This window comes from Sceloporus occidentalis, unplaced genomic scaffold (genome assembly GCF_023333645.1).
Source record: "Sceloporus occidentalis isolate IW3139 unplaced genomic scaffold, rSceOcc1.0.p SCAF_76, whole genome shotgun sequence".
Lineage (NCBI taxonomy): Eukaryota > Metazoa > Chordata > Lepidosauria > Squamata > Phrynosomatidae > Sceloporus > Sceloporus occidentalis.
The window spans coordinates 4,893,651-4,921,552 of NW_028317056.1; the positions used below are offsets into that span (position 1 = coordinate 4,893,651).

A 27,902-nucleotide genomic window follows, 5' to 3' on the forward strand; every position below is an offset into this window, starting at 1 on the left:
CTCGGTCCCCACTCATTATAGAGAGCACGGCGCTCTGTCCCCACTCATTATAGAGAGCACGGCGCTCTGTCCCCACTCATTATAGAGAGCACGGCGCTCTGTCCCCACTCATTATAGAGAGCACGGAGCTCGGTCCCCACTCATTATAGAGAGCACGGAGCTCGGTCCCCTGTCATTATAAAGAGCCCGGAGCTCTGTGCCCACTCATTATAAAGGGCATGGCGCTCGGTCCCCACTCATTATAGAGAGCACGGAGCTCGGTCCCCACTCATTATAGAGAGCACAGAGCTCGGTCCCCACTCATTATAGAGGGCACGGAGCTCGGTCCCCACTCATTATAGAGAGCACGGAGCTCGGTCCCCACTCATTATAGAGAGCACGGAGCTCGGTCCCCACTCATTATAGAGAGCACGGAGCTCGGTCCCCACTCATTATAGAGGGCATGAAGCTCTGTCCCTTCACATTATTGAGATTGTAGAGCTTTCTGTCCTGTTGTTTTACATACAGCTCTGTCCCTGATCTGTGTAGAGTGCAAGCTCTGGGACATCAGTTTTATATATATATATATATATATATATATCAGATATTATTTCCCCTTTTCTTTGTAATGGTGAAAGAAAGCGATAGGTAACTCAAAGCTTACATACTCAAGTAAAATCCCAGCCCCCACCCACCATACATATAAATACCCAAGACAGATAGATCTGAGCAGACATTTATATGAGGGTTATTCGGTTGGATACAGATGGAAGGCGGATGAGAAAAGGGAACTGCCGTGGGACACTAGCTGCGCTGCTAACGTGAGGAAGTGCAGCCACCTGTCACCTACCCCGACAGCAACTACCCCAATGCATCATCCCTAACACGCCATCACACCTATACGGAGACACAACTGAGAAAAAAGAGACTGATCTGCTACAAAGTACAAATACACTGAGCGGTCGCCTATAAACCAGGAGGAGGGCTTGTCCTGCCGTCTCTTGTATGGATAGAAATTATATATAACACATTCTATAGGTGACTGGCAGCTAAATTTTCTTCTATACGTGACATATCTCCGTATCGTCTCTTTTAATCTCTTCTTTAACCCCGTGTTTCTCCGCAACCACTTGTTCATCCTCGTCGACCTCTATAGGTGACATAAGACTTGTCCGTTCCTCGTTCTATAAGTGACCGCTCTATCCTGCTCCATATGACAGATCAGATCTCTACTTCAAAGTAATTTCACCAATAAAGCACCGGCCTACTTTGATCATATATGAATAGTTAAAACCCACGAGCAGGGAATGTTGACGCGCCGGTGACTTAAATCATGGTAACATTGTAAATGTTTGACTTTATTTTTTTTTTTTTTTTACTTGGAAATAATAACTTTTCACCTGTTACCCAGTTCTGCATCTCTGAATGAAAGGAAAGAAGCTTGCAGAACCTCACCCTTCTTGACAGGTGAGTAATCATTCATTCGCTGTATCGACACATACATACCTCCATACATTTTAATTCATTTATTTTAAGGGATCAGCTTAGCAAAACCATGTTTGCTTTACTTATAGTTATTTTCTTGCAGATAAAGTAGGCTTTCACTGAAAAACAAAAAAGCTGCTCATTCTATGACACGGAAGGCTGCAGGCTAGCATCAGGACTGCCTCGGGACTGCTGGCAACTATAAAAGTAAAATCCAAAATATATATGATTAATACAAATTTATAAAAAATATTTGCCTGTTCCTTTAATATTTGCAGTGACCAATCACTGAACCATCTCCAGCTCACGGCCATTTAATGTACTTTCTGGCATGGAGAAAAGCCTCGTCAGTCAGTTTTCAGCTGGACCCGTTCAAAAGGTTTCACAGCAAGAAGACTGAAACATAAAGCAAATTGTGGCCCTCCCGAGGCACCGGCGGATGAACCGTCAGCCGTGTAACTACTTTCTAGTTACCGGCAGCAAACCCAAGCAGAATATAGAGCCTGGGCCCCGGGATCAATGCCAGCCGTGCCATTTAGTCGGCGGCAGGCCGCGCGGTTCCACCCGGTAGGTTCAGCTCCTGCAGCGACGGGTGAAGTCTCCTATAAAGAGACCCCATTAATATGAAGGTGGTTAAGCCTTCTAACGCTAAAAAAAAAGAAAAGGGGTTTTAAAAGCAGCCAATGGCCCATTCAGCCTGTCCAACCCAGGACAAGCTTTTCTATCAATATGTTACATTGCCACCTCTGCTGGACGGCTGTTCTAGCCAATGCTTCCGCAACCATTCCTTTCAAAAAAAGAAAAGAGAGACATCACAATTACGCTCTCCTCATTGCTGCGCTGCCTCTATTTAAAATTATCTTTGTATCCGGATGGGTACTTTAAGTGGGGGCATCTGTGAGGGTCCGACACGTTCATTGGGCATGGATTCCGCCTTTTGGGTTTTCCTCACTTCTCGCCCGCTCCCCTGCACCCATCTTCGCAGTTTGACCTCTTGTTCCGAGTAAAATGCCAACGTCTTGTACTTTGTTAAATCCACTGATAATATAAAGACGCCATTGTTAAGGCTCAGCGTTGGCTCCTCGCGGCGAGCATCAAAACTCTCCATCTGTGTTTTTCTTAAACTCATTGAAATGGTGAAAATGTTTGAACTGCGGCATTCATGCCCATCCCGGGCGTTCTCTTTAACCCTCGCACCGCATCGGCCTCGAAACGGCGATTCCAGGTATTCAATACTAAAAGCAAAGTTACTTCCAGCCGCCTGTCTTCTCTCTCTGTCCAGATGGGCCGATCCGGTCGCCGACGGTGCCGGTAACCAGAATGTCCAAAACATGATGTCAGATCCTAAACTCCACATTATATGGACACCGCCAGCACCGGTACGGTCGTTGAATGGCACAGAACAAAAGTTAAATAACTTTTCTATCGATTGCTTATAAAAAAACATGAATGCATAAACCTTAATTTAAACAGTAAATAAAAAAAGTTATATTTTCTTTCTTTTTATATATATATTGATGTCTCCCCATTATTATATCACTATGACTCTTTATTTGGCATCTGATTGGATGAGGCAGCCTTTTGTAGGTGAAGGGGAGAAAATATCAAGACCATAAATTAATATTCTAGTTTTGGCACTTTTTGCCACACAGCTACACTAAACACCCTGATATAGAGAGTGTTAATAAGTTATCTTAGCTGTGATGGATTGAGGAGACGGGAAAGGGTGCACGTCTCCAGCGCTACGCGGTTATATCACTCGGCTGTCATCTGGTCTTTCTTCTTTGCCGAGGCATGACATATTTAATAGCCGAATCTATCATCTGCCTATTGAAGGCAGACAGAGCTATGTTTGTGATGAGCAATCGCAGCGATCCCCCCCCCCACCGAACACACCTGTTGATGTGTCAGTACTGTGACACACGCGTGCTGCACCTGCTGTCCCCGGCGCACAGAACAGGTCCAGCCGGTCCCAAAAATGTCACGCAGAAAACTTGGCAAGATGCAGCACGCACCTGGGAGGCTGCGGAGAGAGAGCTGCTAGCCTTCCTGCTGACAATCCAGCGGTGTCGCCATAAAATGTCTTCTCCTGGCAGTGTCGCTGAAGACGGACGCCCTCACCGGTACCCTGCTGAGCGGTGACCCTGCTGTGAGCCTTGGACACCGTCCGCAACAATCAGAACGGTGGGGCTGCCCATTAAGGCAGCACAGCAGGGGTCACAATAATAGTATGGTCCACCTCATGCCTTCACGCTGTCCACCAGGCCGGCAGACCTAGCATCCTCTGTGGTTTTACTGGCCACGGTAAGCGTCGGGACCCCTCCCTTTTGGCTCACCCTTTTTTATTGGCTTAAACCATAAAACTGCATCGTCTACCCAAAGAAAAGCAGATGTACAAAGCATGGTAAAGCACAAACAATGCAAGCGTCTCCACCCAATGCTTAACGTGTCAAAAAGCCACCCCACCCAGTTCTACTACACTTCCATCTAATCCTCACGATGCCCTCAAAACCAGAGCAGAAGCCTCCATACGCTCCAATTGGACCTTTAAGAAATCCCTTCTCGCAGCTATAGAAGAGCCTGGAAAGGATCCAGCGCTATGGAATATGATGGCAATTTATATGTATCCATAAATAATAAAAATAATAATCGAGCTTTGACAATGGGTCTTTGGCTTTCATTTCCAGAAGGTCCGCATCTAGTGGTGGCAGGGAAGCCCCGTGTTCTCTTCTAGAAGCGCCGGCGGAATAACAGTCGCGGTTGCGCAATATGTCTGGGGACTGGCTGTACTTATCCAGAACATTCACAGGTCGGACGGTGAGATCAGCTATTATCACCTGCTATAAACCACCAACGCTGCTTTAGTCAGGGAGGGAACGTAATTATTATTATCCAGAACAGAAATGGGGGGGGGGGGGGGGTTAACTTTAACAGTCTTTAACTGTTTGAATGCCAGATTAATGTATTGCCCAAAGGACATGCATTAGAGTCATGCAGATGGGCACCATGGGGTCTCATCACTAAGCCAGGAGGTGAAATATATCAACTTCACTATGCTTTATGAAGGGCCAACCCTTGCCTGGTCCGAGTAACACTGGGCTGACTTGCTTAAGACAGAATAAAAACGTGCCATTGTGCGCCTGCACACTCACAGTTTAGTTAATAAACCCCTGTTTACCAATATTATTGTTTGGAGCTCATAGGTACCCTGAAAGTCAGAAACTCAGCCCATCCTCTGGTCTGGTGCATATGTATAACATCCCTATTTTTTTTGTTGCTTGTATCCGGAAGGTTTGCCGTCCCTTAAACTTATTTAACGTTTGCAAATAAACACGGTATGGCGTCCTTAAAAGATTATACGACTGCACATCTACTTCTCCGACTTTGACGGCCCGTTTAAAGGGCATCCCCAACTATTGAGAACACAATGGGATTCCATATCAAAAGTGAATCAGGTACAAAGTAACCAAAGCAGTCTTATCGCCATGGCGACCAAAGCAACGTTCTTGCTTTGGACCACTGCAGTGGTTGCTATGGTGACAAGACCACATTCTTTTAAACTTTGTGCTAGAATCACATTTTTAGACCTGTGCACGGAGCCGCATCAAACTGATCCAATCAAAAATGCCTCCAAACAGTCGTGTACGTTTCTAGTGGGTATATAAAATGATGGATAATATGATGAGAGGCAATAATCTGCCCCCTATCCTATCTCCTACTTAAACACCTTTATTGTTTTTTTTTTTCTTAATTGTGAACCCAACTCCTGATTCTTCCACCAGCCCCAAGCCTTCATACTTTTCCCTGCTACTGTTTTAGCTTCGGCTGAAAGGCTGTTCCATGCACCCACCACTCTTTTCTGCAAAAGGAGAGTTTGTAATGCCCAAATTCCCCACCCTTCAGATTCAGATAACGTCCCCCTTGCTCTTTTTTCCGCTCTCGTATTCTTTGGTGAAATCCCTGGGTATATTTGAGCTAACACTTCGCCGCACGCCTCGCTGTTTGGTTGTTTAGTGGGAGTTCTGCTCTGCATTGCTGGAGCTGATCAAACATCTGTGTAGGTATGTGGTCAGTCTGTGTAAGGTAAAGGGGGGGCTAAGGGGGGGGTTAATTCAGGCCAATAGCTTCACAGCAAGCGCAGGAGAAAGGCTTAGCCCCGCCCCCCAGTGACGCCTCCACTAGCCCCAGGCAAATAGCACAGGAATAGTTGAAATGATCACTTCCCCGGCCACAGAGAGAGAGGGAGCGAGAGGTAGAGTTCAACAACTGGGGTGATTGGAGGAAAGAAGGAGTGAAGGAAGAAAGCTGGGAGTAGAAAGTGTCGGCAGCACAGTGGAAAAGCCACAGGACGGGACAATTTGGGATGAGAGGAGCGCGGATCTGACATATTCCTGACCGTCTGGACATCTCCCGATCGCGGTAAGAGCTCTGCCTGATCAAAAACGTCACATTCCTTGTTTTAAATACTTTGCCAGTTGTTTTGGTTGCAGCTCCCAGCAATCTCAGCCAGACCTGAACAGGGAGTTGCACTCACAGACAAAGAGTGAGATGTACTAAGGTGCGACGTCCAGCTCTTATGCTGTTTGTATTAGTAACATCCCCACGACTTCAGCTTGTAGGCTTGTTAAAGGGATTTTATTTTTACTTTGATGTAATTAAATATGCCCAATGGCATCTGATGTTATTACTGCATGCAATGCAAGGAAGTTTTACTTTACTGAGAAGGTGGTAGATAAGTGGATCAGCCTCCCATCAGAAGTGGCAGAGAGTAATACAGTGAGGGGAGTTAAACATGCATGGGGTAGACATATCGCTCCTGAATCGAACATGAGACCGACGACTGATTTAGGTTTGAGTCTCTACAGCGACTAGACGGGGGGCCGAATGGGGCCGATCTGTTGGCAACGTGTTTATCTGGGTGTGTGTGTGTGTGTGTGTGTGTGTGTGTGTGTGTGTGTGTGTGTGTGTGTGTGTGTGTGTGTGTGTGTGTGTGAGAGAGAGAGAGAGAGAGAGAGAGAGAGAGAGAGAGAGAGAGAGAGAGAGAGAGAGAGAGAGAGAGAGAGAGAGAGAGAGATCGGGCAGCTACAATGTTGCATTTTGTTAGTCATTAGACACAATGACACACAGAGATACAAATAGGTTTCCAGACACGCAAACATTTGCTCGGCCCTATCAATGGCCACACAAAGGAGAGACTGACAGACGTTCACGATCAATGACGGACAGAAGCAAGAAAGACGTGTAGGCAATGACACGAGTGTACAAACAGAGCTACACAAATATCATTACACACTTTGTACACAAGCCGGGATGCGCTGCCTGCAGACTATACGCAGGCGCGGAGCGCACACAGACGGCCGTCTGCTTCCCACACACAGCGAGCAGCGGAGGAAGCGGTGCAAGGCTCCCTGAGAGCTCCTGTGCCTGCAGGGCCCGGGGGCGCCCGCCGCCGCTGCTTTCCCCGCACAGCGATGAGATTTCTAGTCCCTGGGCTTTGTTTGAAAGTTCCTGCACAGGAAATATCTATGGGAGCCCAGGGTCGGCAGCGACCCGCACTCCCACTCCCACTCCCACTCGCTGCTTCTCCTCCAGGTGCCTCTCTGAAGCCTAACCCCTCTTTGGCCTCTCCGGCTCGGCCCCCGCTCCCATCTTTTATTCGCTGTGTCTTTTAATCCTTTTCCAGCATCTTAGATCTTAAGCTATGCCTGTGCCAGCTTCCAGACACAGTGGAGTGCAACTCCTAGCACGCTCTTCCAGCCAATGTCCCCTTCAGTGACCTTTAAACTTCCATCGATCGGGGGTTTTAATTGGAATTATTACCCGATTGCCCAGGGGGTTATAGATTTGCAGTGCAGACTTTGGGCAACTTAGCTACTGTAGACTACAACGCCTATCACGCTCAGTCAGCCAAAGACTGTTTTGTTGCAAGGGTTCTGTGAACTACAACACATAGCACACTCAGCCAAACCGAGCGAGAGACTCTACTGCTAAATCTCCTCCCGGCCAACCATACCTTACTGGCCCCTCTGGGCCAAATAAGGGTTAACCATTAACCCTTCACTGGTCTAATAAGCAGATTCCTTTTAATGCCAGAGAAAACGGGTAGAAAAAGCCAGGTTTGAGGCAAACTACGGTACAGTGATTATTTTTAAGTCATGCAGACAGTATGCAGAGGATCCAAGGAGGGCGGATGTGCCGAGGGTCACGCAGGGGCAACACCGATGATTAGGGTGGTACACACAGGGGGCATTTATAGTTCAGGCAGCACTACAGTGTTCATAGTGTTGCACCCCTATGCAAAACGCATCGGCAGCAAAGAGCCTGGTGATCCAAAGGGCATGGTGGGCACTCACCCAGAGCCCACTTAAAGGGCCAGCATCTCGAGCGGAGTGGTGTCAGGTGAAAGCTTCTGGTTAATGGTTAATCTCTCACCTGATGGAAATGTTTAAATACCCTGGTGGGATCGATTGGGGCAGGGGGTCATACTACGATTAACCAGAACCCACCGGTTCTACAATCCAAACCCAAAGGGTACCCCCTAATTTGTGACCCCCTTAGACACGTGGCTGCATTGCATGATAGGAAATCACATCATGCTCACTGTCAGTAGCAGATCCGGGGGTCGGGGGCCACGCAGGTTCCGGTCAGCCACCAGAGCCGGGGGGTCAGACATTGGCAGCGCTCTGTCCCCCGAGAGCCCCATGTTTGTTTTGGTGAGGGGCGGGTGATATAAGAGCTCCTTCCAGCCTCTGCGGCTGAACCGCGGGGAGAGCTCGCAATTACAAACTGGGTGTGGAGGGTGGCCTGTGATGTGATGCCCGGAATCTCTCCTGGGTGAGCTTTGTGTGTACGAATATATACCCGGTTTATACTGTTACACAACATTCCTGGCAGGAATGGAGGGCTTGGCTCGTGAGCTTACAATCTAAAGGAGTAGAGGGGGTAATTGAAACAAAAGGAGGGGTGAAAAGAGGGAGTAGTAGCTCTTATAGCAGTAATTAGAGGTAAGTGGTTTTAGGAAGCAGAAGAGGAGGTATAAATATAGCACCACTGATTGTTGAAAACTACAACTCCCATCATGCTTGTGGAAATTGTAGAAAGTGAGAACGTAGGGAAGAAGAAATAACCAGGTTTCTACCACTATAAAAAAAACTGATGGCGGATACCAGCGATCCACGAAGGGGAATCCATCACTCACCGAGCGGTCTTTAACGGGTCGTGCTTATTAATATGACATGTACAATTACCTCACAGAAACGCTAATGTTACCTCCTGTTACAATCTCTCTTCCCATAACTAGTGTCAGATAGCTTCTGGTCTGCTGTAGATCACAACTAAACTGTCTTTACTGAGAGGGTGGTAGATAGTTGGAACAGCTTCCCAGCAGAAGTGGTAGAGGGTAATACAGTGAGGATATTAAATATGCATGGGATAGACATACGGCTCCTGAATCTAAGAAGAGACCAACGACTGATTAAGGTTTGAGTTTTTACAGCAGGCGAAACGGGCGGCTAGACGGGGGCCGAATGGGGAGGATCTGCTGTCAAATTCAGCCAGCGATGCACAAAGGGAGTTGTCCTCAACAGTGGCTAAAGGGGCCAAGGTTGACTACTTCTACATCCATACTGCCCCATTTCCTATGATGTCATCACATGGAACGACCAAAGCAAGCCACCCAAATTACAACCCCACATGTTTAATTGTCATGACAAATGCTCCGGATACATCCCCCCCCCCCCCAAAATCAGCAGTGCATGGGTGTACTGGGTGCGAGCTGCTGTGATGCAAATAGGTTATGTCAACAGTCTATCACCCGCTAAATGATGTCACCAGCAGGGGGATTTCAGATCTGCAAATCATACAAAACCCAAACATCTGGACTCTTTCAAGAAGCACATTTGGCAAATGTCAAAATTTAGAAATCTTCCTCCTCCTTATGAATTCCTGTTTCTTATGCATCATATCTGCCTTACCTACTTTGCTGGGGGTCTTTCCTCCTACAGTTTAACCCATCCTTCTCTTCTTTTTATTATATTTCAGTCCCTTTTTTTTGTCCATCCACTAAAAAAAAAAGCAAATTCTAAAAAGAAAATGAAAAATCTTTCCTTTTATTATTAAAAAAAAAACCAAAAAAAAAAAAAAAACCTAACCAGAATTCTAATGCTAAGGACAGTTGTATGTAGATTCCCAGACCTCTTAGCTAGTGATGTCATCCAGAAGTTTGTGAGTTCACTATCTCCTTCTTAGTGGGGGAGGAAGGCGGATATCTTTTAGGGGGTCTATTCACAAAAGACCCCATCAGGTGCCGGAATACTCAAGCTAGAAACATTCTTCGGAATGCATTTGCTGCATTAAATCTGCTTGCTCAGTTGCTGTGTGACATCATAGCCCGGTCCTATATGCAAATCACTTATTCTCGGAGGTGGAAACGCAGTTTAGGAGACAAGGCCAGATTTAATTAGTGGGAGGGGGCTGTTTTTAATGCTGTAAAATAAATAATGTGCGTTAACTACCAGGCTTTATAACAAAGGATCTTATGTGATCCTCCTCCTCTTCCAGGCATCTCGTTAATATAAAGAAACATCTAACGCTGCTGTCACTTTACTGCCAAAACACACAGCTACTGATGTTCCCGAAAGGCTGCTCTACCTGTCCGGACGTCTGCAAACGGAACGTGACAACCAGCGATTGCATCAGAGACATAGACGTCCTTTATTTCTAATAATAAGCCTAGTTTTGCAATCTGGAATTCAGACAGGTTCATGCCGTCTTTAGCCAGCGGCCATATCGGGGCAAATGGTTTGGTGGAGACTACCAGGAAATTAGAAAGTAAAACAAACTTTTCTCGCCTATGAAAGGGAGCTTTGTGTTAGAAGCCAATGTGCAGATCCGTGTACACGTTTCCCCGTCTCCGTAGGTGATCTGTAACTGTATTTATGATAGAAAGCTATGGGGGGGTTACTTTGTTTCCTGGGACTGGTCGACCAGAGAGTAAAATACTGTAAAGGGAAGGTTCTTCCCCAACCAATCGCATGGAACAAAGGACAGGTAACATTTACCTCTTTAGATGTACTTTTTAGCCATATGGGAATGAGAGAAGAATGCAGACGGCTTATATACAGATCTTTAAAGGGTACCGACGTATATGAAACATAGGAACTTTGGCCCATGTAGTCTGGCCATTAGTCCATATGTAAAGACTCGAACCTTAATCAGTCGTTGGTCTCGTCTTAGATTCAGGAGCCGCATGTCTATCCCATGCATGTTTAAATCCCCTCGCTGTATTACCCTCTACCACCTCTGATGGGAGGCTGTCCCATTTATCTACCACCCTCTTGGTGAATGTTTTTGTACAATACATGATGGATTATTGGATTGCACAGTGTTAATGCACAATTCTCTTGGCTAATGAAGGGTTGACGTACTATATTTGCCTCGCACTTCACTCACTGCTGCTCGAAAGGGGATTTTTAGGACTAGCGGGGCAGGACATAGAAAAAAAAAAAAAAAAAAGATGCTAATATGCAACGTTCTGCAGAAAGTGAGACAGCTGGCGTAAACGTGTAATGTTCTACATCCAATGAGATAATTAGGGGTAAGGGTGCGATGCTCTGCTACCTATCAGATAATTAGCGGTATACGTGTGATGATGTACAGACGTCGGGATAGGCTGTTAATGAGCAATGCTCTCCAGAAAACTGTCAGAAGGGGAATGCGGGTGATGTGTCTCTGTGTCACCGGCCAAAAGTTTATTCTCCTTATCTAGGAACAGAGCTGGGCTCAATGACCCTAGGCTTTTGTGGTGTTAACCCCTTCACCTCCCGGTGACTCCAACTGTTCAAGGTCACTCCAACTGTTCAAATGTTGACATAGGGGAACTGATGGGGGAATATATGGGGGCCCGGCTGCTCATTTATTGCACGAGCGTAACTTATCGTAGAACGGAGTTTTGGGATTTTTCCGCTGGTTGGGGCTACGGGGATCCTTTAAAGGATTTGGGGGTGCAAATAACTGTGGAAGCCACAAATGAAGGAGAGGGATAGTCTGGTCCTAAATGCTTTCAAAACTTGCTGGCACTGAACCCATTCAGCCCATTGCTCCAGCACTAAAATGGCAACCTCTTGGCCATATCTTTGGCTGAGCCTCCTGGGAGTCCTTACAGTCCCCAAAGGGTTATGTCTGGTCGTATAATCGGGAGGGAGGGTCTGGCTCTACAGATCAGAAGGTCCAGCATGTAGCGACCTGCAGGGTTTAATGGCTGCAGATGGTACCAAGACCCCCCAGGGCAGCATTATCTTAATAGGACCCTTTTTAGGACATTCCTTCTGTCCAGGCAGGCACTGTCCTGCTGCATAGGGAAGGTGGGTATAAATCACACTTTTTTGAGAAGTACAGAAAATGTACCGATTAAATCAAGATACCGCAGCCCCTTGGCCAAAATAAATATTCTCTCCTGTATACCTCATCAAAAATATATGCTGCCGGCTCCTAGAATTTTTTCTTCTAGATTGTTTGAACAGGGTCCTCCTTACCATTAGGTTCTGTAAGCCAGAATTGTTATGTCCTGTTTAGCCATTGTACAGCGCTACTGAACATGATGGCGTTACATATAAGTCAATAAATAACAATAATAACTATAATTCTTGTGAATAGTGAAAGATCGTTGCAAAAAGTATTTTCTAAAAAGAAAAAAAAGTTAGGCTGATTTATTTTTGTCTCTCCAGACAGGACTCTCCCCCCCCACCCATACAACTTCATTTCCAGACACACAAGATGTGTGCCCCCCCCCCCCCATGCTAATTACCAGGCAGCCCTCCTCCTCCCTATTCACCATCTGCAACATCTCTGGCTTGACTCCTCTGGTATCCCCTCCGCTGCTCTCACCTCCGTCCCCCCCAGCTGCACATTCCTTAGAATATTACCTGCTTCTTAGCGAAGCCCGCGTTAACACTGCGTGTACTGGCACAGGAACACAGATATCTACACGTACAGGCACGTGCACAGATATCTGGGGGATATCAGTGTCCCCTTTTGTCCCATGCAGTGCCGGAGTACTTAGCACAAGCCCTGAGCAGTTTTTCTGGCACTCTATAGGTTAAAAGGGATTGTTGTTTTTTTACGGAGTTAAAAGCCTAGGACTTCACAATAGGTGGCCTACCTGGGCCATGAGTTCTTTGTTTGTTTCTGTCACCTTCTGAAAAGTGACAGATAGGAAGGGGCAGGGGTCTGCATACCAGAGGGACTCTGTTTATTCATAGAGGGCATGGTCTGACAGGCACAAGCCTTCCTTAAGCTGGAGGTGAAAGGTCATTAAGGCAAAAATGATAAGGCTACAAAAAAAAAAGGCCAAAACAAGAAATTAACCATTTCATTCTGGATCCTAAAAGGAAAACGATACTGCAGATCTGCATTCAAACCATTGATCGCTTTTGGTAAATCAACCCATACAGTGTTGCAAAGAATGTAAACTTGCACTGAATTCAATGTTACAAGAATGTTGCTGACAATAATTGGTTCTTTTTTTTTTTTGTTCCAGACACTGAATCATGTTGCCTCTGAAGGTGTGGGTTGTTATACTGATCTCCGTACACTGCAAACTCATTCAGAGTTGCCCCGGAGGTTGCCAGTGCAATCAGCCGCGGACCGTCTTCTGCCTCAGTCGCAAGAATCACAACTTCCCCAGCAGGGTACCACAGAACACCATTAACCTTTACCTCTTTGAGAATGGCATCAGCTCCGTGGAAGAGAGTAGCTTCAACGGCCTGTGGGACTTGCAACTTTTAGATCTGTCACACAACCAATTGTCTAGTCTGCCTGGTGGAGTCTTCAAGAGCTTGGCAAACCTCAGCAACCTGGATCTCTCATCCAACCAGCTGAGTGAGATCTCCGATGATACGTTTCAAGGGCTGGGACGGCTGGAAAGACTCTACCTTAATGGAAACCGCATTCGCAGCATCCACCCAGATGCTTTTAAGGGCCTTGAGAACTTGTTAGAACTTAAATTGAGAGGTAATTTGTTGATGGAGCCTCCAGCGTTCTCCCTGCCTCAACTTCTGCTACTAGATCTAAGCTACAATGCAATCACTTCCATCCAAACTGGCGTCTTCCATGCAACAAACATCGAGACCCTTCGCTTGGCTGGTCTTGGGTTGAATGAGGTTCCAGAAGAACTGTTCAATGGTCTCAAAAATCTTCATGAACTCGACCTCTCCGAAAATAATCTCGACAGGGTGCCCGCTGGGCTGCGTGATTTAACTAAACTCAATTTAGCTGGCAATACTGGCATTTCTCAACTACAAACAGATGAATTTTCAAGCCACCCTGCACTACAGGAGTTGGATTTAAGTGGGCTAAGCCTACACACTCTTCCAAAGGGGCTATTCAGCTCTTGCCCTCGTCTACGTTCATTAAGCCTAGCGCAAAATCCTTTCAACTGCGTGTGCTTACTGGGCTGGTTAGCTGAATGGCTCAGGGTCAGTGGGGTCAATCTGCAACGTTCAGACGAGACTCGTTGCCACTTCCCCCCAAAGAATGCAGGCAAGATCTTGCGTCAGTTACGTGACTTTGAGTATGGATGCCCAGCTCCGACAACAGTCCTTGTGCCTACCACTATGACACCCAGCACTACCACTCCTTTGCCAACGACAACATTGACGTTGCCTAAAGATGAACCCACCACATCCCTCACCACCACCACTCTATCCGACCACCCGACCGAAGAAGACCCAATTCCTACAGATCAGTTTAGTTTCAAAGACCAGCAGTGCCCACCCCACACCTGCTTAAACAATGGCATTTGCCATCTTGATCACAATGGAGAAGTGGTTTGCGAATGCCCTGATGGATTTTATGGTGTGTATTGTGAGATGGGCACTCTGACAACGGCTCCGGCTTCCATACAGCCTGCCCTACAGCTACAAATTCTCGCCGTAACAGGCAGTTCCATCCAAGTGGACCTTCAAAGTTACAGTCGAACCAAAAAACATATACGGGGAATCAAACTCACTCTTAGGAACCTTTCTGGGTCAGACCGCCGACCTCTTATCTACAGTCTTCCTCCAGCTCTCTCTGAATATACCGTCAGGGCCCTCGCACCTAACAGCACCTACAAGCTTTGCCTAGGAACTCTTGGTGAGGGGGGTATTGATGATGAGCTGTGCACAGAAGCTCAGACGGCATTAGAATCACCACAATCCAGTGCCCATGTAAACCACACACAAGATGGCAACCTGACTCTAGTATTAGTGCCCGCTGTGGCTGCCGGCATCCTCTTGTCCATTGCCGTGGCAAGTGCAATTTGTTATGCAAAGAGACGAAACAGAAAGGGCCACGCAGGAGAGGATGTGGGGCCTCTGGAGATGGAAGGAGTAAAAAAAGGCCTAGATGGAAAGGGGGAACTTAAAAAACTGTCTGAAAGTCCAGTTGGGCCACAGAGGAAAGGCGTGGAATCGGAGGAGCCACTCATGGATCCTACAAGGCTTGGGAACAACAACGACCACACTATAGGTAGGCTACCTCACTCATATTTCTAAGAGGAATGCTGGTACTTCGTGTGCCAACTACCTTCCTTGGACCAAATTCAGTATCAAACAGAGGGAAAAGACCTGAAATACTTTCCCTCCGCCATAAGGTCTGAACTTACTGGGTGGCATGCCCAGGAACAGCTGTGCTGTCTAAGGACGCGGACCTTTAAACGAGGAATCAGTTCTCCTCCAAAAACAAAGTACTCTGTTCAAGAACTTATTGATGACAGCTTGACAGAGAACTCAACTGGAGGCGAGGAAACCAGCTTCTCGCATTATAGACCTTACCTTGGTATGTTCTACATGAACCTGTTTACAAACTTTAATTAAACATACTAAGGGCGTATGAGATCATTGCTGTCTGGCAAACAATTGCGTGATAAAGGGCCCAATCTGCAGCCCCGTGGCATCATGGGATTCGTAGTTTGCCAAAAACAAGAGGGATGCACTTTGCCCATCCTTTGACTAAAGCTCAGGGGGCTCATGCACTGAGAACTACCGGAGTGCTTTGAACGCCCCTAAAAAGGAGTAGAAGAGAAGATGCTTGAGGTCTTTGCTGCCTAGTACAAACTTATACATTTTGGCAGAACAATGTACCCCCCCACACCAATACTTTACAAAACTAAGATGTTAATATCTAGGCTGGTCTAACATAAAGTGTCATATTAATTTGGGGTTGTTTTTGTACAAGGCACCGATTGCTGGACAAGGTGGCGCCATATTGTAGCGATCTGCACAAGGATATGGGACCAGCCGCCATGTAATAAAAATTGCATTTTTCTTATAACCCTGGTGTTTGTGGTCTTTATCTTGATGAGGCTCAATAATGGAATCTCACGTGGAATCTGTATCATGTAACAACAATTTCAATGCCAAAAGATGTTAACAAATAGAACACTCAACTTGCCATGAACCTCGTTTCCAACTCTCTTCTACTTTCCTCAGCGGGTTTTAGAACAAATTACCAAATAAATGAGTAAGAGACTTAGTAATAAATTTATTTTTGTCAGCTAGCTTCTTTACACAACATGGTGTATATATCAATGCATGATCAACACACAGAGCCACACAACTCATGACGTGTCTGCTTAATGCGCACAGAGTATACTGCATCCAGGTGGCTAAGGGTGATGTCTCAAAAAGTACAGCATCTATAGGGGTCATCTACAGAAGTTTACCATATGTAAGCATCTGCAAGTGCTGGGCACCCAAAAAAATATTATTTTAGGCTCTATAGAGACATCAGACAGTCTAGAAGCCGTTTGGAAGACTTGTTGGCCACATCTTAGCTCAGGTTGGGCAGTTCTGTTCTACAATAACCCTTAGGCAGCACACATGCATACACGCACTATGAAATGGTATGTATCCCTTAACGGGTCCTCCCGTCTGCCAAGACCTCACTTTCATTTTTTCCTACTTATAAAGTAAGGGGAAAACCGAGGTATCCGCTCATCTGTTGGAGCAATCAGACCAAAATCTCCCCGGTGGAAGGGATGGGGGGGGGGGGTATGTGGGACCTCATAGAAGAACCAAGGAATCTGGAAAGTCCCATTTTCAGAGCAGGAAAGGAGTGGAGGTGGGGGGATTAAAATCTGCAATATCCTTGTGGCCCTCAAAGGTTTACTCCTCTAGAAAGAGAGAAGGTATTGGGTTACCATACTTCTATTCTGCCTCAACATTTCCAGTTGACGCTCAGACCAAATCATTTTGATGTATCCTGATGCAGAACCTGTATCTTTGCATTTGGAGTCATGGGGTCTCCAGAAAACCCATAAGCAAAGCCACCCTTCTCGAGTGCCCTGGAGAGCATCACCCTTTCATGAAAGCCACTGTATGAGCCTTTCAGGCCCTAGGTAGGGCAAAAGGCATAGACCCCCCCCCCCCCTGCCTGCATAAATACACTCCCTTCAAAATGGTCAAGGGTTGAGGGTTAAGCTAACCCTGTAACACTAAAGACCCAAGAGGGTCTAGGCTGCACACCGTCTAACTCCAGCCCTCGAGGGCCACAATTTCTTGGATATCCCGACTTGAGCGAAGGCGTCTCAAATAAGAATTGATGAAGAATTTATTTTCGGGGGATTCATATAGTTCCTGCAGCGTTTGCGGCTCTCGAGGACTGACTTATATTAAGACAGGGGAGGGCGAAGGCTTGCTAAAATTCATTTCAGATGTCTCTCACAAAGTTTTTCTTTAAATTTTTTTGATGGGTGCAACACTACCGCTTCTCTTGACCTACTACTGCCAGAAAGTCCTTTCAGCACGAATGAGCTGAACCTACACAGGCAGAGTTCTGGTGTGTGGGGGTAATCTAGAGCAGGGGGATGGGGGGGGATCTGGAAGTGATTATCCCGACCGGGCAGGAGGTCGTCGGCTAATCTGTGGCGAGCGTGCGGGGAGCGAGCTGCAGGGAGGGGAGGCAGGTGTGTGCATCCTGAGGGGATGTTTTATATTACAAGGAAAGAAAGGTCTCTCTGTGAAGGAGAGAGATATTATCCGAATATCAAGGGGGTGGGGGGCAGAAAAAACAGAGGTATGAGACAGGGGGAAAAAAACAGACTGCAGAGAAAGAGAGGGAGAGCGAGAGAGCGAGAGAGAGGAGATCTGCAAAATGGGGGCAAAGAAAGAGAATGCCGCCGGTTCTACACCTGGACCGTACGGAGGTTTCGTGTCCTTTCGGTGTAAACCTGAACTGATATTAAATGTGGGCATTAAACACAATAAATAACAGTAGTGAGCGCAAGACACGGGGAAGTGGGTGAGCATCACGTTGCTGGCATTACTAAGGTTTTAGGTCAGGGTCTCGAGGAGAGTGGAGAGAGAGAGAGAGAGAAAAGAGGGAGTGTGTGAGAGAGGAGAGAGAGAGGTATACTGAAGGTGAGGAGGAATCCAAGGATGAGAGGTCATAGGTCATAAAGAATTATGGAGAAGAGTCTTCCAGGAGAAGTAGTAGAGGTTAATACAGTGAAGAAACGTACGCATGCCTGGGATATGACACTTCACATTACTCAAGGAGCTCTTACCATGGTTCCACCATCTGAGGAACACTCACACTGACAGAGCCGCACAACTAAGAGTTTTTCTGAGGCCTACAGCTTCGAGCCAGCAAAACACTGGAGTTTCTCACTCTGGGGTATCTGGGGTGCTTCAGATGTGGTCAACAGGCAGCTTAATTTCAGTAAATAACACGTATAATGAGTAAATAACACGTATAATGAGTATAATGAGAAGAGAAATGTTGGGGGTTGTAGGATGTGAAGGACCTCGGCTGACGTGATATCTGTAGCTGGTGATAACTGGCTGGGAAAAGGAAAATATTCCTCTATTCCAAGCCTCATTACAAACAAATGAATTATATATCTTATAGGTTTAGGTTTCCACGGGGTGGAAGTAAGGCACAGAGAATAGGGGGAAAGGGAGTGGAGCACACTGTATAGGGGAATGAGTGAGTGCAGCACACTGTATAGGGAAATAAGTGAGTGGAGCACACTGTATAGGGGAATGAGTGGAGCACACTATATAGGGGAATGAGTGAGTGCAGCACACTGTATAGGGGAACGAGTGACTGGAGCACACTGTATAGAGAAGCGAGTGAGCAAGCTGTATAGGGAAGTCAGAGAGTGGCGCACACTATAGGGGAGTGAGTGAGGCACACCGTGGAGTGAGCCCTCAGAATGAGGCCTTTTGTTCTGCTCTCAGACGCAGGCCCCTGGATTCCTGCTGGAATTTGCTGCTGTGTAAATATTTTTACTCTGGATGCGTCTCTCTTCCAATCCCTCAAACCTGCGCCAACTTTTAGCCTCAAATTAAAAACCAGACTCTGGACTGCACGGCATGCTGGGATATCGGCCCCGGCACAAAGCTCTCTTATTTCTTGTTATTAACTCTCTGCGGCCTGGGACGCAGCCAAGGACTAGCGGTGCCACTTCATCAACCCGAGGACCTGAACAGCGTGGCTCCATTAACCCCTTACCTGCCAGGTACTGCAGAACACCGTTTCTATTAACCACTGGTGTGCCAGGTACCCCCAGAACACCATTAACCCCTTGACTGCCAGTACTGTAGGGCATTACACCAGTAACCCATTTTCTAACAGGTACCGCAGAGCACTGTTCCATTAACTTCTCGCCTGCCAGGTACTGCAGTGCACTCCTTCATTAACCTCTTGCCTGCCAGTACTGCTTAGTGCGCCTCCATTAACCCCTCTTCTAACAGCTCCTTTGCTGCCTGTGATCACTTTTAAAAGTGCCTCTGCCACCCATTGTAGCATTAAAACCAATTCAAACATTTCCTCCAGCATTACAGGGGTTAACCTTCTCCCATGAGGTAATGCTTCAGGTTCTCCGCCATCTCATCCACTAAGCAGACCAAGTTCAGCATCTGGGAGCCATTTCTGCGCTGACTTTAAAATCTGCCAGAGCTTGGAGAGACAGGGAGGGAGTGGGGGTGAGGTAAGCGGAGAAAAGGAAAACTTATTTCTGGTATAATTGTAGGGTTGGACAGGTCCCACCGGGACAGCCATCGAGGGCAAGGTTTTAACCCTTCAGGGGCCAGAGTACTATACGCAAAGGCGAATGGCTTGCCGAACCGTTTGGCACCATTTACTTGTTCTGTGACCAGTTTGCAGTGCAGACCCCTGGCATGGAAATGGTTAAGAGCGCAGTGGAAATTCAAGATTCACCCCTCCGCGGGCGCCATCCTGCCGGTGCTGAAGGTGTTATTATATCACCAAAAGGCGCTGGAAATGAGAATTCCGTACAGGTCTGTTTATTTAACCGTTACCATAGCGATGGCCCTCTATCCGAACCCCATTAAATAAACCAAGTCCAAAAGACAAAATGAATTGGGAAAAGAAGAGTGAGAGGCGTAATGTGATAAAAGGTAACGAGGTGAGAGAGAGGGAGGGAGGGAGAGAGAGAGAGAGAGAGAGAGAGGTAAAGCAGGCAGAATGGGGAAAAGGGCGAGAGAAAACTAACAGAATCAAGAATCGGGTGAAAATTTGAAAATGTGTGAGAGAGTGTATGTGTACCACCCCATTATAACTGCCCTATTACAGAACCCCTCGCCCTTTAACTGCCCCGTACCTATCACTGCTCTATTACAGGACCCCTCGCCCTATAACTGCCCCGTACCGATCACTGCTCTATTACAGGACCCCTCGCCCTATAACTGCCCCGTACCGATCACTGCTCTATTACAGGACCCCTCGCCTTATAACTGCCCCGTACCGATCACTGCTCTATTACAGGACCCCTCGTCCTATAACTGCCCCGTACCTTTCACTGCCCTATTACCGGACCCCCTCCCCCATACCTATCACAGCTCTATTACAGGACCCCCTCGTCCTATAACTGCCCCGTACCGATCACTGCTCTATTACAGGACCCCCTCGCCCTATAACTGCCCCGTACCTATGACTGCTCTATTACAGGACCCCTCGCCCTATAACTGCCCCGTACCGATCACTGCTCTATTACAGGACCCCTCGTCCTATAATTGCCCCGTACCTATCATTGCCCTATTACCGGACCCCCTCCCCCATACCTATCACTGCTCTATTACAGGACCCCCTCGTCCTATAACTGCCCCGTACCGATCACTGCTCTATTACAGGACCCCCTCGCCCTATAACTGCCCCGTACCTATCACTGCTCTATTACAGGACCCCTCGCCCTATAACTGCCCCGTACCTATCACTGCTCTATTACAGCACCCCTCACCCTATAACTGCCCCGTACCGATCACTGCTCTATTACAGTACCCCTCGCCCTATAACTGCCCCATACCTATCACTGCTCTATTACAGGACCCCTCACCCTATAACTGCCCCGTACCTATCACTGCTCTATTACAGGACCCCTCGCCCTATAACTGCTGTACCAAAAGGGCATACCCCACATATTAACATAGATTCCTGGTGGCTAACTTACATACAGATGACTATTATCCCAAATAATAAATAAATAAGTACTGTGTTTCAGTAAATACTTCTCACTGTGTGGCCACAGAAACCCTAAATAAGCTGCAAAGAAAGAGTAGCCAGGGGGCATTTGACCTTTGACCCCCAAAAATACACATTTCATATTAAAATGACCATCAAACGCACCCCAGGCCAACTGACCTCCTCCTCTATTAATAAAATGGGAAACACATTCCCTTCGGCTCTAATCTTTGCTTTGGCTTCTTGCCTAGAGTAATGCGATACAAAATGTACCAACATTCTACCTGCGCGACCTCTCCGAACAGCCTGGGTTTGCATGGATCAAACTAACAATATATAGCGGTCCCAGTATATAAAAAACAACAGGGGGGGGGAAGCCTATTTAGTACTTTTTAACATGTTTTCAATGCTAAGTCACTGTGTCATTAATAAAAACACAAAAAAAAGCCTAACACTACTGAATTATCCTTAAAAACATTACGAAAGTTTTAATTGCGCCCCAGTTACTTTTCTGTTCCTACAGGTCCAGCACGGGTCGGTATTCGGCGTTTCTGAAGATACAGAACCCACAGCCCGCCGTAAAACGTATCCGCAGGTTTTCCTCCGTCTGGTTTTGCTGCGTTTGCACTTATTATTCTGGTTTTGCTGCGCTTGCAGGTTGTACTTTTCATGCCGCCTTGTAATTAAAGTCTGTATTTATACTTTAAATAATAGTTGAGGTCGGTTAGGGATAGCGGTTTGACTCTGGCTTCTCTCTGCCAAATTTTAGCATGCCATAAAGATTGGTTAACCGTGTGTCTGAACTGTCTGTGAACTACAACTCCCACAATGCTCTTCCCTAACAAACTAGTGAAGATACTTATACTTATAGTGTAATGTCTTACAGAGTGACTGACTCCCATCAATGCCAAGGTAGCAAAAGATTTATGTATAGCAATGCGCACATTAACAGTCAGGCACTAAAAGGGTTAATAGAGTGTATGGCTTAAAGGGACAGGACTGCAGTTAATGTGTAGAAAACCTATAGAAGCTGATATTATTTATGTTTTAGAATACAAATACCCCATGCCCCTTCTCCCCCACCCCCTAATGTCTTTGAGGGTCAGAGTGTTAAATTAACCTCTTCCTGTAATGGGAGTTGAAAGTCTTATCTCCTGGAGTTGCACTGAATGTTTACTCTCCAGTGTTTACCCATTTTATCCGAATTAACCCTTCCAAGTGATTTAGGGCTGCGATAACACAAATAGGTTTGACTGGTTGTCTAGGAATGAAAATGCTCAAAGAGGCTGGTGCTATTTGAATTTTTTTTTTTTTTAAATGCTGCAAGCTGGGAATCCGCCTTTTGGGTTTAAAACCCATATAACCTTTAAGCTGCTGTTTGCTGTAACACGGGGCCGCATTACGCTATCCTGAAGCTTTCGTGCACGGGATGCCTATACGAAGCCATGAAATACATTTACCAAAAAAAAAATCTAAGGATCTGGGACAGAAAACGGCTTCCTACCCTGAGGAGGCATCCAGCGAGAAGGTTGCCGATGGGCGGCTGAAGTTCCGAAGATCCCAAAGCAGCAGCTCTCGCTCCCGGACCTAAGCGAGAAAATAAAACGGGTAAAAACAGAGAAGAAATGAGCGTGCGAGAGGAAAAAAAACATAAAATATAGCACATAGAAGAAATAAGCTTAAAGGGACACTCCGGCCGTCATGTGTATTTTAATCCATACGATAGCTGCGTGGTCCCTTTAACATCTCACCCATCAACAAAGTGAGGACATGACCCTCGGGGGACATACCTGGTTAAATCCCGATGTTAACAGGTGGTTGCCGGAACTCGTCCACTGCACCCGAGAGTCCTTGTTATTATCATGGCCTTGTGCGTCCTGAAAAATAATAATAATAATAATAAAAAAGTGACTGCTGCTTGTGGTCTCGGACGGTCTGGTTCTGGACACACAAAGCAATGGATGAACAGCAAAGATAAACAGACTCCGCGGGATCAAACCTGTTAATGGTTTAAAGTCTGGAAGTATATTCGGCAGCTGAGTAAGCTTTACATGCGTGTATCTGTACACATCTGCACATGAGCGACGTGTGTGCGTAAAAATATTTACATCTTTGCATGAGCCGTACGCGTTAACATATAAATACATGAGTGTGTGTGTGTATACATTCATACATGTGTGTGATTGCTAATTTAAAATGTAAATAAACAGTTTCTTGCGGAGTACGTATATGTCAGAGGATGATCATATATATTTATTAAAAGATATATATATTTATATCATATATATATAAATACACACACAAAAATGTATATATATATATATATATATATATATAAACACATACACATATCTATATATATATATATTACAAGATATATATCTATATATATATATATATATTACAAGATATATATATATATATATATATATATATATATATATATATATATATATATATACATACATACATACATACATACACACACACACATATTTATTTACACATAGTCAGGGTTGGTCTTTTGAGAGCACATAAAGGCTAACCTGGCTGCCTGCGCATGTTCCCCCATACCTCTATATACCATATATACTATATAAGTCATATTAGGAGTCTGTGTGAGTATGCGGATGATGACCCCTTCCCCAGAGCGCTGAATGGAATGGGATCTCGCTGTTTCTATATTTAGCCAGGATCTCAGAGCAATCTTAACTTCCCACAACCCCAAACCCTCCGATCCCACACATTTCCCGGAGCCAGAGGGGGACAGAAAAAAAAACACACAGACTATAATTAGAACTCGGCACACATGCGGGGTCCGCGCTGCTGCCTGGGTCCAAACAATGCATGGGATGAATGATATCGGGATCGCATGTATTACAGATTACTAGAATGTCCGATATCTTCTGGTGTTTCCGGGTCAGGGTTCGGGAGATCTTTTCCTTTCAAAATGAGGGATCACGGGCTTTGTCCCTTTTGAATAGTTGGTTTTGAATAAAGGATCGTTAGATTTGTGACTTCTGACATCACAGCAGTTTATCCAAGGATGTCATATCTACCTGTATCCCTCATTAGACAATTAGGTAAATTGCAGAGGACATGGTCTGAGCAGCTCCTGGGGATGTTGTATGTATATATATATATATATATAAAATTAATTTAATACACTTTGGGGTTTATTCCCTAAAGCAGGAGTCGGCTGGAGGGTCTACAGGACTCTTTCCCAAATTTCGGTTTATGTTATAAAAAGCCGGCTCTGTAAGCTAACGCTGCCTGGCCCTGTATCCTGTATTGTTAAATCATGATTTTTGGAAGTCCCATCACTGACTGAACGACACATTACGCAGGGCCAGCTCTGGAGCTCATCCTTTTGGAGAAACCCGACGGGCCCGGTCCTTTCTAACACATAGCGGGTTTGATGATTTAAATCTCTTGCTTTAGTCGATAAACTCTTATGTTTTAGGAATAAAATGCAACAATGTCTGGAAAAATCCTTATTCTACTTCCAAACAGGACCTGCGTCCCATCTTTTGCGGCCCCCAGGCGTTTAAGTCCCGATGGTCTTGGCTTTCCATACATTACTATATACACACAGATGCTTGGAGTTACAGATAATGAGGTGTTGGTGGTTTCTATATGAACAGTCCAGAAATGGCACGTAACCCCGGTCTCCGTTCCCGCAGCTGACCCCATTGTTAGCTCTGTCATGGTAACAGAGACCCCGTATCCCCAGCCTTTCCACGGGGAGCCAACATCAAACCCTTGGGAAACACCAACAGGGTCACAGCTGTGACTGTCACGGGCCCCCCTTTAATAAATACACCCCCCACAAACTAATAAGGAGTCAGCAGAGTGCCTTATTACTCGTAGGTGCAATTAGATGGCCTGGAATACGTATTCTGCTACATCAATTTTCACGGGAAGTTAACCCTTTACACAAAAAAAAAAAAAAAAGATTTTATCAAGTGCCCTGTGTTGGTTCCTTATTATTTATTGTTTTATATAGCGCCATCAAATTCCATAGCGATGTTCAATGGGTGGACATGACACAACAAGTAACATGTAACATAACAAATTGACTTACAGAGACAACAGGTGATGAGGGCCCTGATCAAAGAGCTTACAATCTAGAGGGATTTATTACACAATAGGTAAAAGGGCTTCTGTTAGGGATGAAGCAGCCACACTAATAAAAGTATTGCAGGAGAGAGACCAGGAAAGGTGAGCTAAAGGAATATGGGAAGGCGTTAATGTGTATTGTTCTAGATTCTGCGTATATATTCAGTGTTCCGTCACACTGCATTGTCCTGTATTCTGTCACACATGTTGTTCTGTGTTCTATAACACTGTACTTTTCCATACTTTGTGTTCCGTCACACTGTGCTGTTGTGGGTCTGTGTTGTGCTGTATTCTGTGTCCGTCGCATCGCGCTGTTCTTTATACCGTGTTCCGTCACACGTCGCGCTGTCATTGTATAAGAGTACACACACAGGACTTGGCCGCAGCCGGTGTGCTGCACAACGTTTGTGTTGTTTTCTGAACGGCGGACGTTTGTTTCTCGTGTGTAACTAGTCGGCTCCCTGGCAGATTTACCGTGTTTTTATTTCTCGGGTGCGCAGTTGTGAAATTATTTTTCGGGAAAGTAAAAGAGCGATGAATCATTCCAAATGAAACCGCTGGGTTATATAAATATATATATATGAGATACACAACTCATTCATACACTCACACTAGTGCAGAGATATTGTTTTATTTAAAGGAGAAATAGATTCCCCGGTGTCTGTGTATTAGGAGGGGTGAGAGGTAGGTGTCCCGGTGTCTGTGTATTAGGAGGGGTGAGGGGTAGGTGTCCCGGTGTCTGTGTATTAGGAGGGGTGAGGGGTAGGTGTCCCGGTGTCTGTGTATTAGGAGGGGTGATGGGTAGGTGTCCCGATGTCTGTGTATTAGGAGGGGTGAGAGGTAGGTGTCCCGATGTCTGTGTATTAGGAGGGGTGAGAGGTAGGTGTCCCTGTGTCTGTGTATTAGGAGGGGTGAGGGGTAGGTGTCCCTGTGTCTGTGTATTAGGAGGGGTGAGGGGTAGGTGTCCCTGTGTCTGTGTATTAGGAGGGGTGAGGGTTAGGTGTCCCGGTGTCTGTGTATTAGGAGGGGTGAGAGGTAGGTGTCCCGGTGTCTGTGTATTAGGAGGGGTGAGGGGTAGGTGTCCCGGTGTCTGTGTATTAGGAGGGGTGAGGGGTAGGTGTCCCGATGTCTGTGTATTAGGAGGGGTGAGGGGTAGGTGTCCCGATGTCTGTGTATTAGGAGGGGTGAGGGGTAGGTGTCCCGATGTCTGTGTATTAGGAGGGGTGAGAGGTAGGTGTCCCTGTGTCTGTGTATTAGGAGGGGTGAGGGGTAGGTGTCCCTGTGTCTGTGTATTAGGAGGGGTGAGAGGTAGGTGTCCCGATGTCTGTGTATTAGGAGGGGTGAGAGGTAGGTGTCCCTGTGTCTGTGTATTAGGAGGGGAGGGGTCCCGGTGTCTGTGTATTAGGAGGGGTGAAGGGTAGGTATCCCGGTGTCTGTGTATTAGGAGGGGTGAGGGGTAGGTGTCCCGATGTCTGTGTATTAGGAGGGGTGAGAGGTAGGTGTCCCGATGTCTGTGTATTAGGAGGGGTGAGAGGTAGGTGTCCCTGTGTCTGTGTATTAGGAGGGGTGAGGGGTAGGTGTCCCTGTGTCTGTGTATTAGGAGGGGTGAGGGGTAGGTGTCCCTGTGTCTGTGTATTAGGAGGGGTGAGGGGTAGGTGTCCCGGTGTCTGTGTATTAGGAGGGGTGAGGGGTAGGTGTCCTGGTGTCTGTATATTAGGACAAGGTTCATGCGTGTCCTGGTGAATCTGTATTAGGAGAGGGTGGGCTATTCCATTCCAAATATTAGTGTGGGGGGTGGTTTGGAGCTTCTGATGTGGCCGTGTGTGGGGGTGTATGTGGGGTGGGGGAGGCTTTTCTCATGAGAAGCTTGATTGAGGGCTAATGGAAGCCATGTGCTGCTACATTTTTATGCCAAGGAGCAGCATTTCCCTGCAATTAAATCCTTTACTTCAAAACTGCTCTGCAGAGCATCACACCAGGGCAGAATATCGCCCTCTAAACCCTGCACACTCTAACCTGCAGAGCATCGCTCCTGCTAGCAGCTCCCACACCGCATACTATGCCAGGTTCCCCGCTAGTGAGACTAGGCATGCCCCTAGGGCACCGTGTTTTTAGGGATGCAGTAAAGCCCACTCCAGATCATAAAGTATGCGCGAAAGGGATGTGATGGAGGACAGAAAACCGACCAATGGGGGAGAGGCAAGGAGGAAGTTGGGTGATAGTAAGGGAGAGCGTGGTGAGAAGCGGGTGAGTTGGACGGCAATAGATGGTCCGGGGGCAGTAAGCTGAATGATAAGAGCGGGGGGGGGGGGGGGGGCTTGTGAATGATAACGAAGAGCAGGGAGTAGAATGGACGAGGGGTAAAAAGGCAATGGTGGAGGGCAAAAGGAGAGAAAGTAAGACGATAGGCAGGGAGTGGATAAAAAACTTACAAACCAATAAATCACATAATCTGGGCCACATTATACAGATCACGCGCGCTTTATAACAGAAACAGTTAACCATTTTTTCCGCGATCAGCTGCAGATTGCACAAGTCCTTACTGGTGGGCAGCGGAGTCCCTGCTGGGGGGCAGCCATCAGCACTGCAACCTTTACTAGGGCAGCTGGCGCTCCCATTATCACCCCCACACCTCCCACCCCAGGACCTCCAATCTGCAGATCATTTCATCAAGAAAAAAAAGGAAATTCAGTGTATTTGGACAGCGAGGAGATGGGGGGGGGGCAGGAATTGCATGATACTCGAGGAAGGAATGTCTTCTCCTCCCTCCCCATCAACCCTGCTGAAGGATGCTGGACCGCCCTGCAACATCTGGAAGAGTTTTCTGCGGCCAACTCACCCACACACACTCCAGAAGG

At 46.5% G+C, this 27,902-nt stretch overlaps 2 protein-coding genes across 2 annotated transcripts in view; one reads left to right on the plus strand and one right to left on the minus strand.

Annotated features, from left to right (window-relative positions):
- Window positions 1-27,902, minus strand: part of LOC149285857 (coronin-7-like) — a 51,701-nt gene that overhangs the window by 12,007 nt on the left and 11,792 nt on the right. Inside the window, exons 10-11 of the mRNA XM_089494954.1 lie at window positions 22,716-22,802; window positions 22,430-22,512 (exon numbers count right to left, since the gene is read on the minus strand). Of these exons, the coding sequence (XP_089351080.1) occupies window positions 22,430-22,512; window positions 22,716-22,802 (170 nt within the window). The remainder of the gene's footprint in view (window positions 1-22,429; window positions 22,513-22,715; window positions 22,803-27,902) is intronic.
- Window positions 13,011-14,996, plus strand: LOC149285858 (vasorin-like). The gene has a single exon (XM_089494905.1). The coding sequence runs from the start codon at window positions 13,011-13,013 to the stop codon at window positions 14,994-14,996; it is 1,986 nt and encodes a 661-aa protein (XP_089351031.1).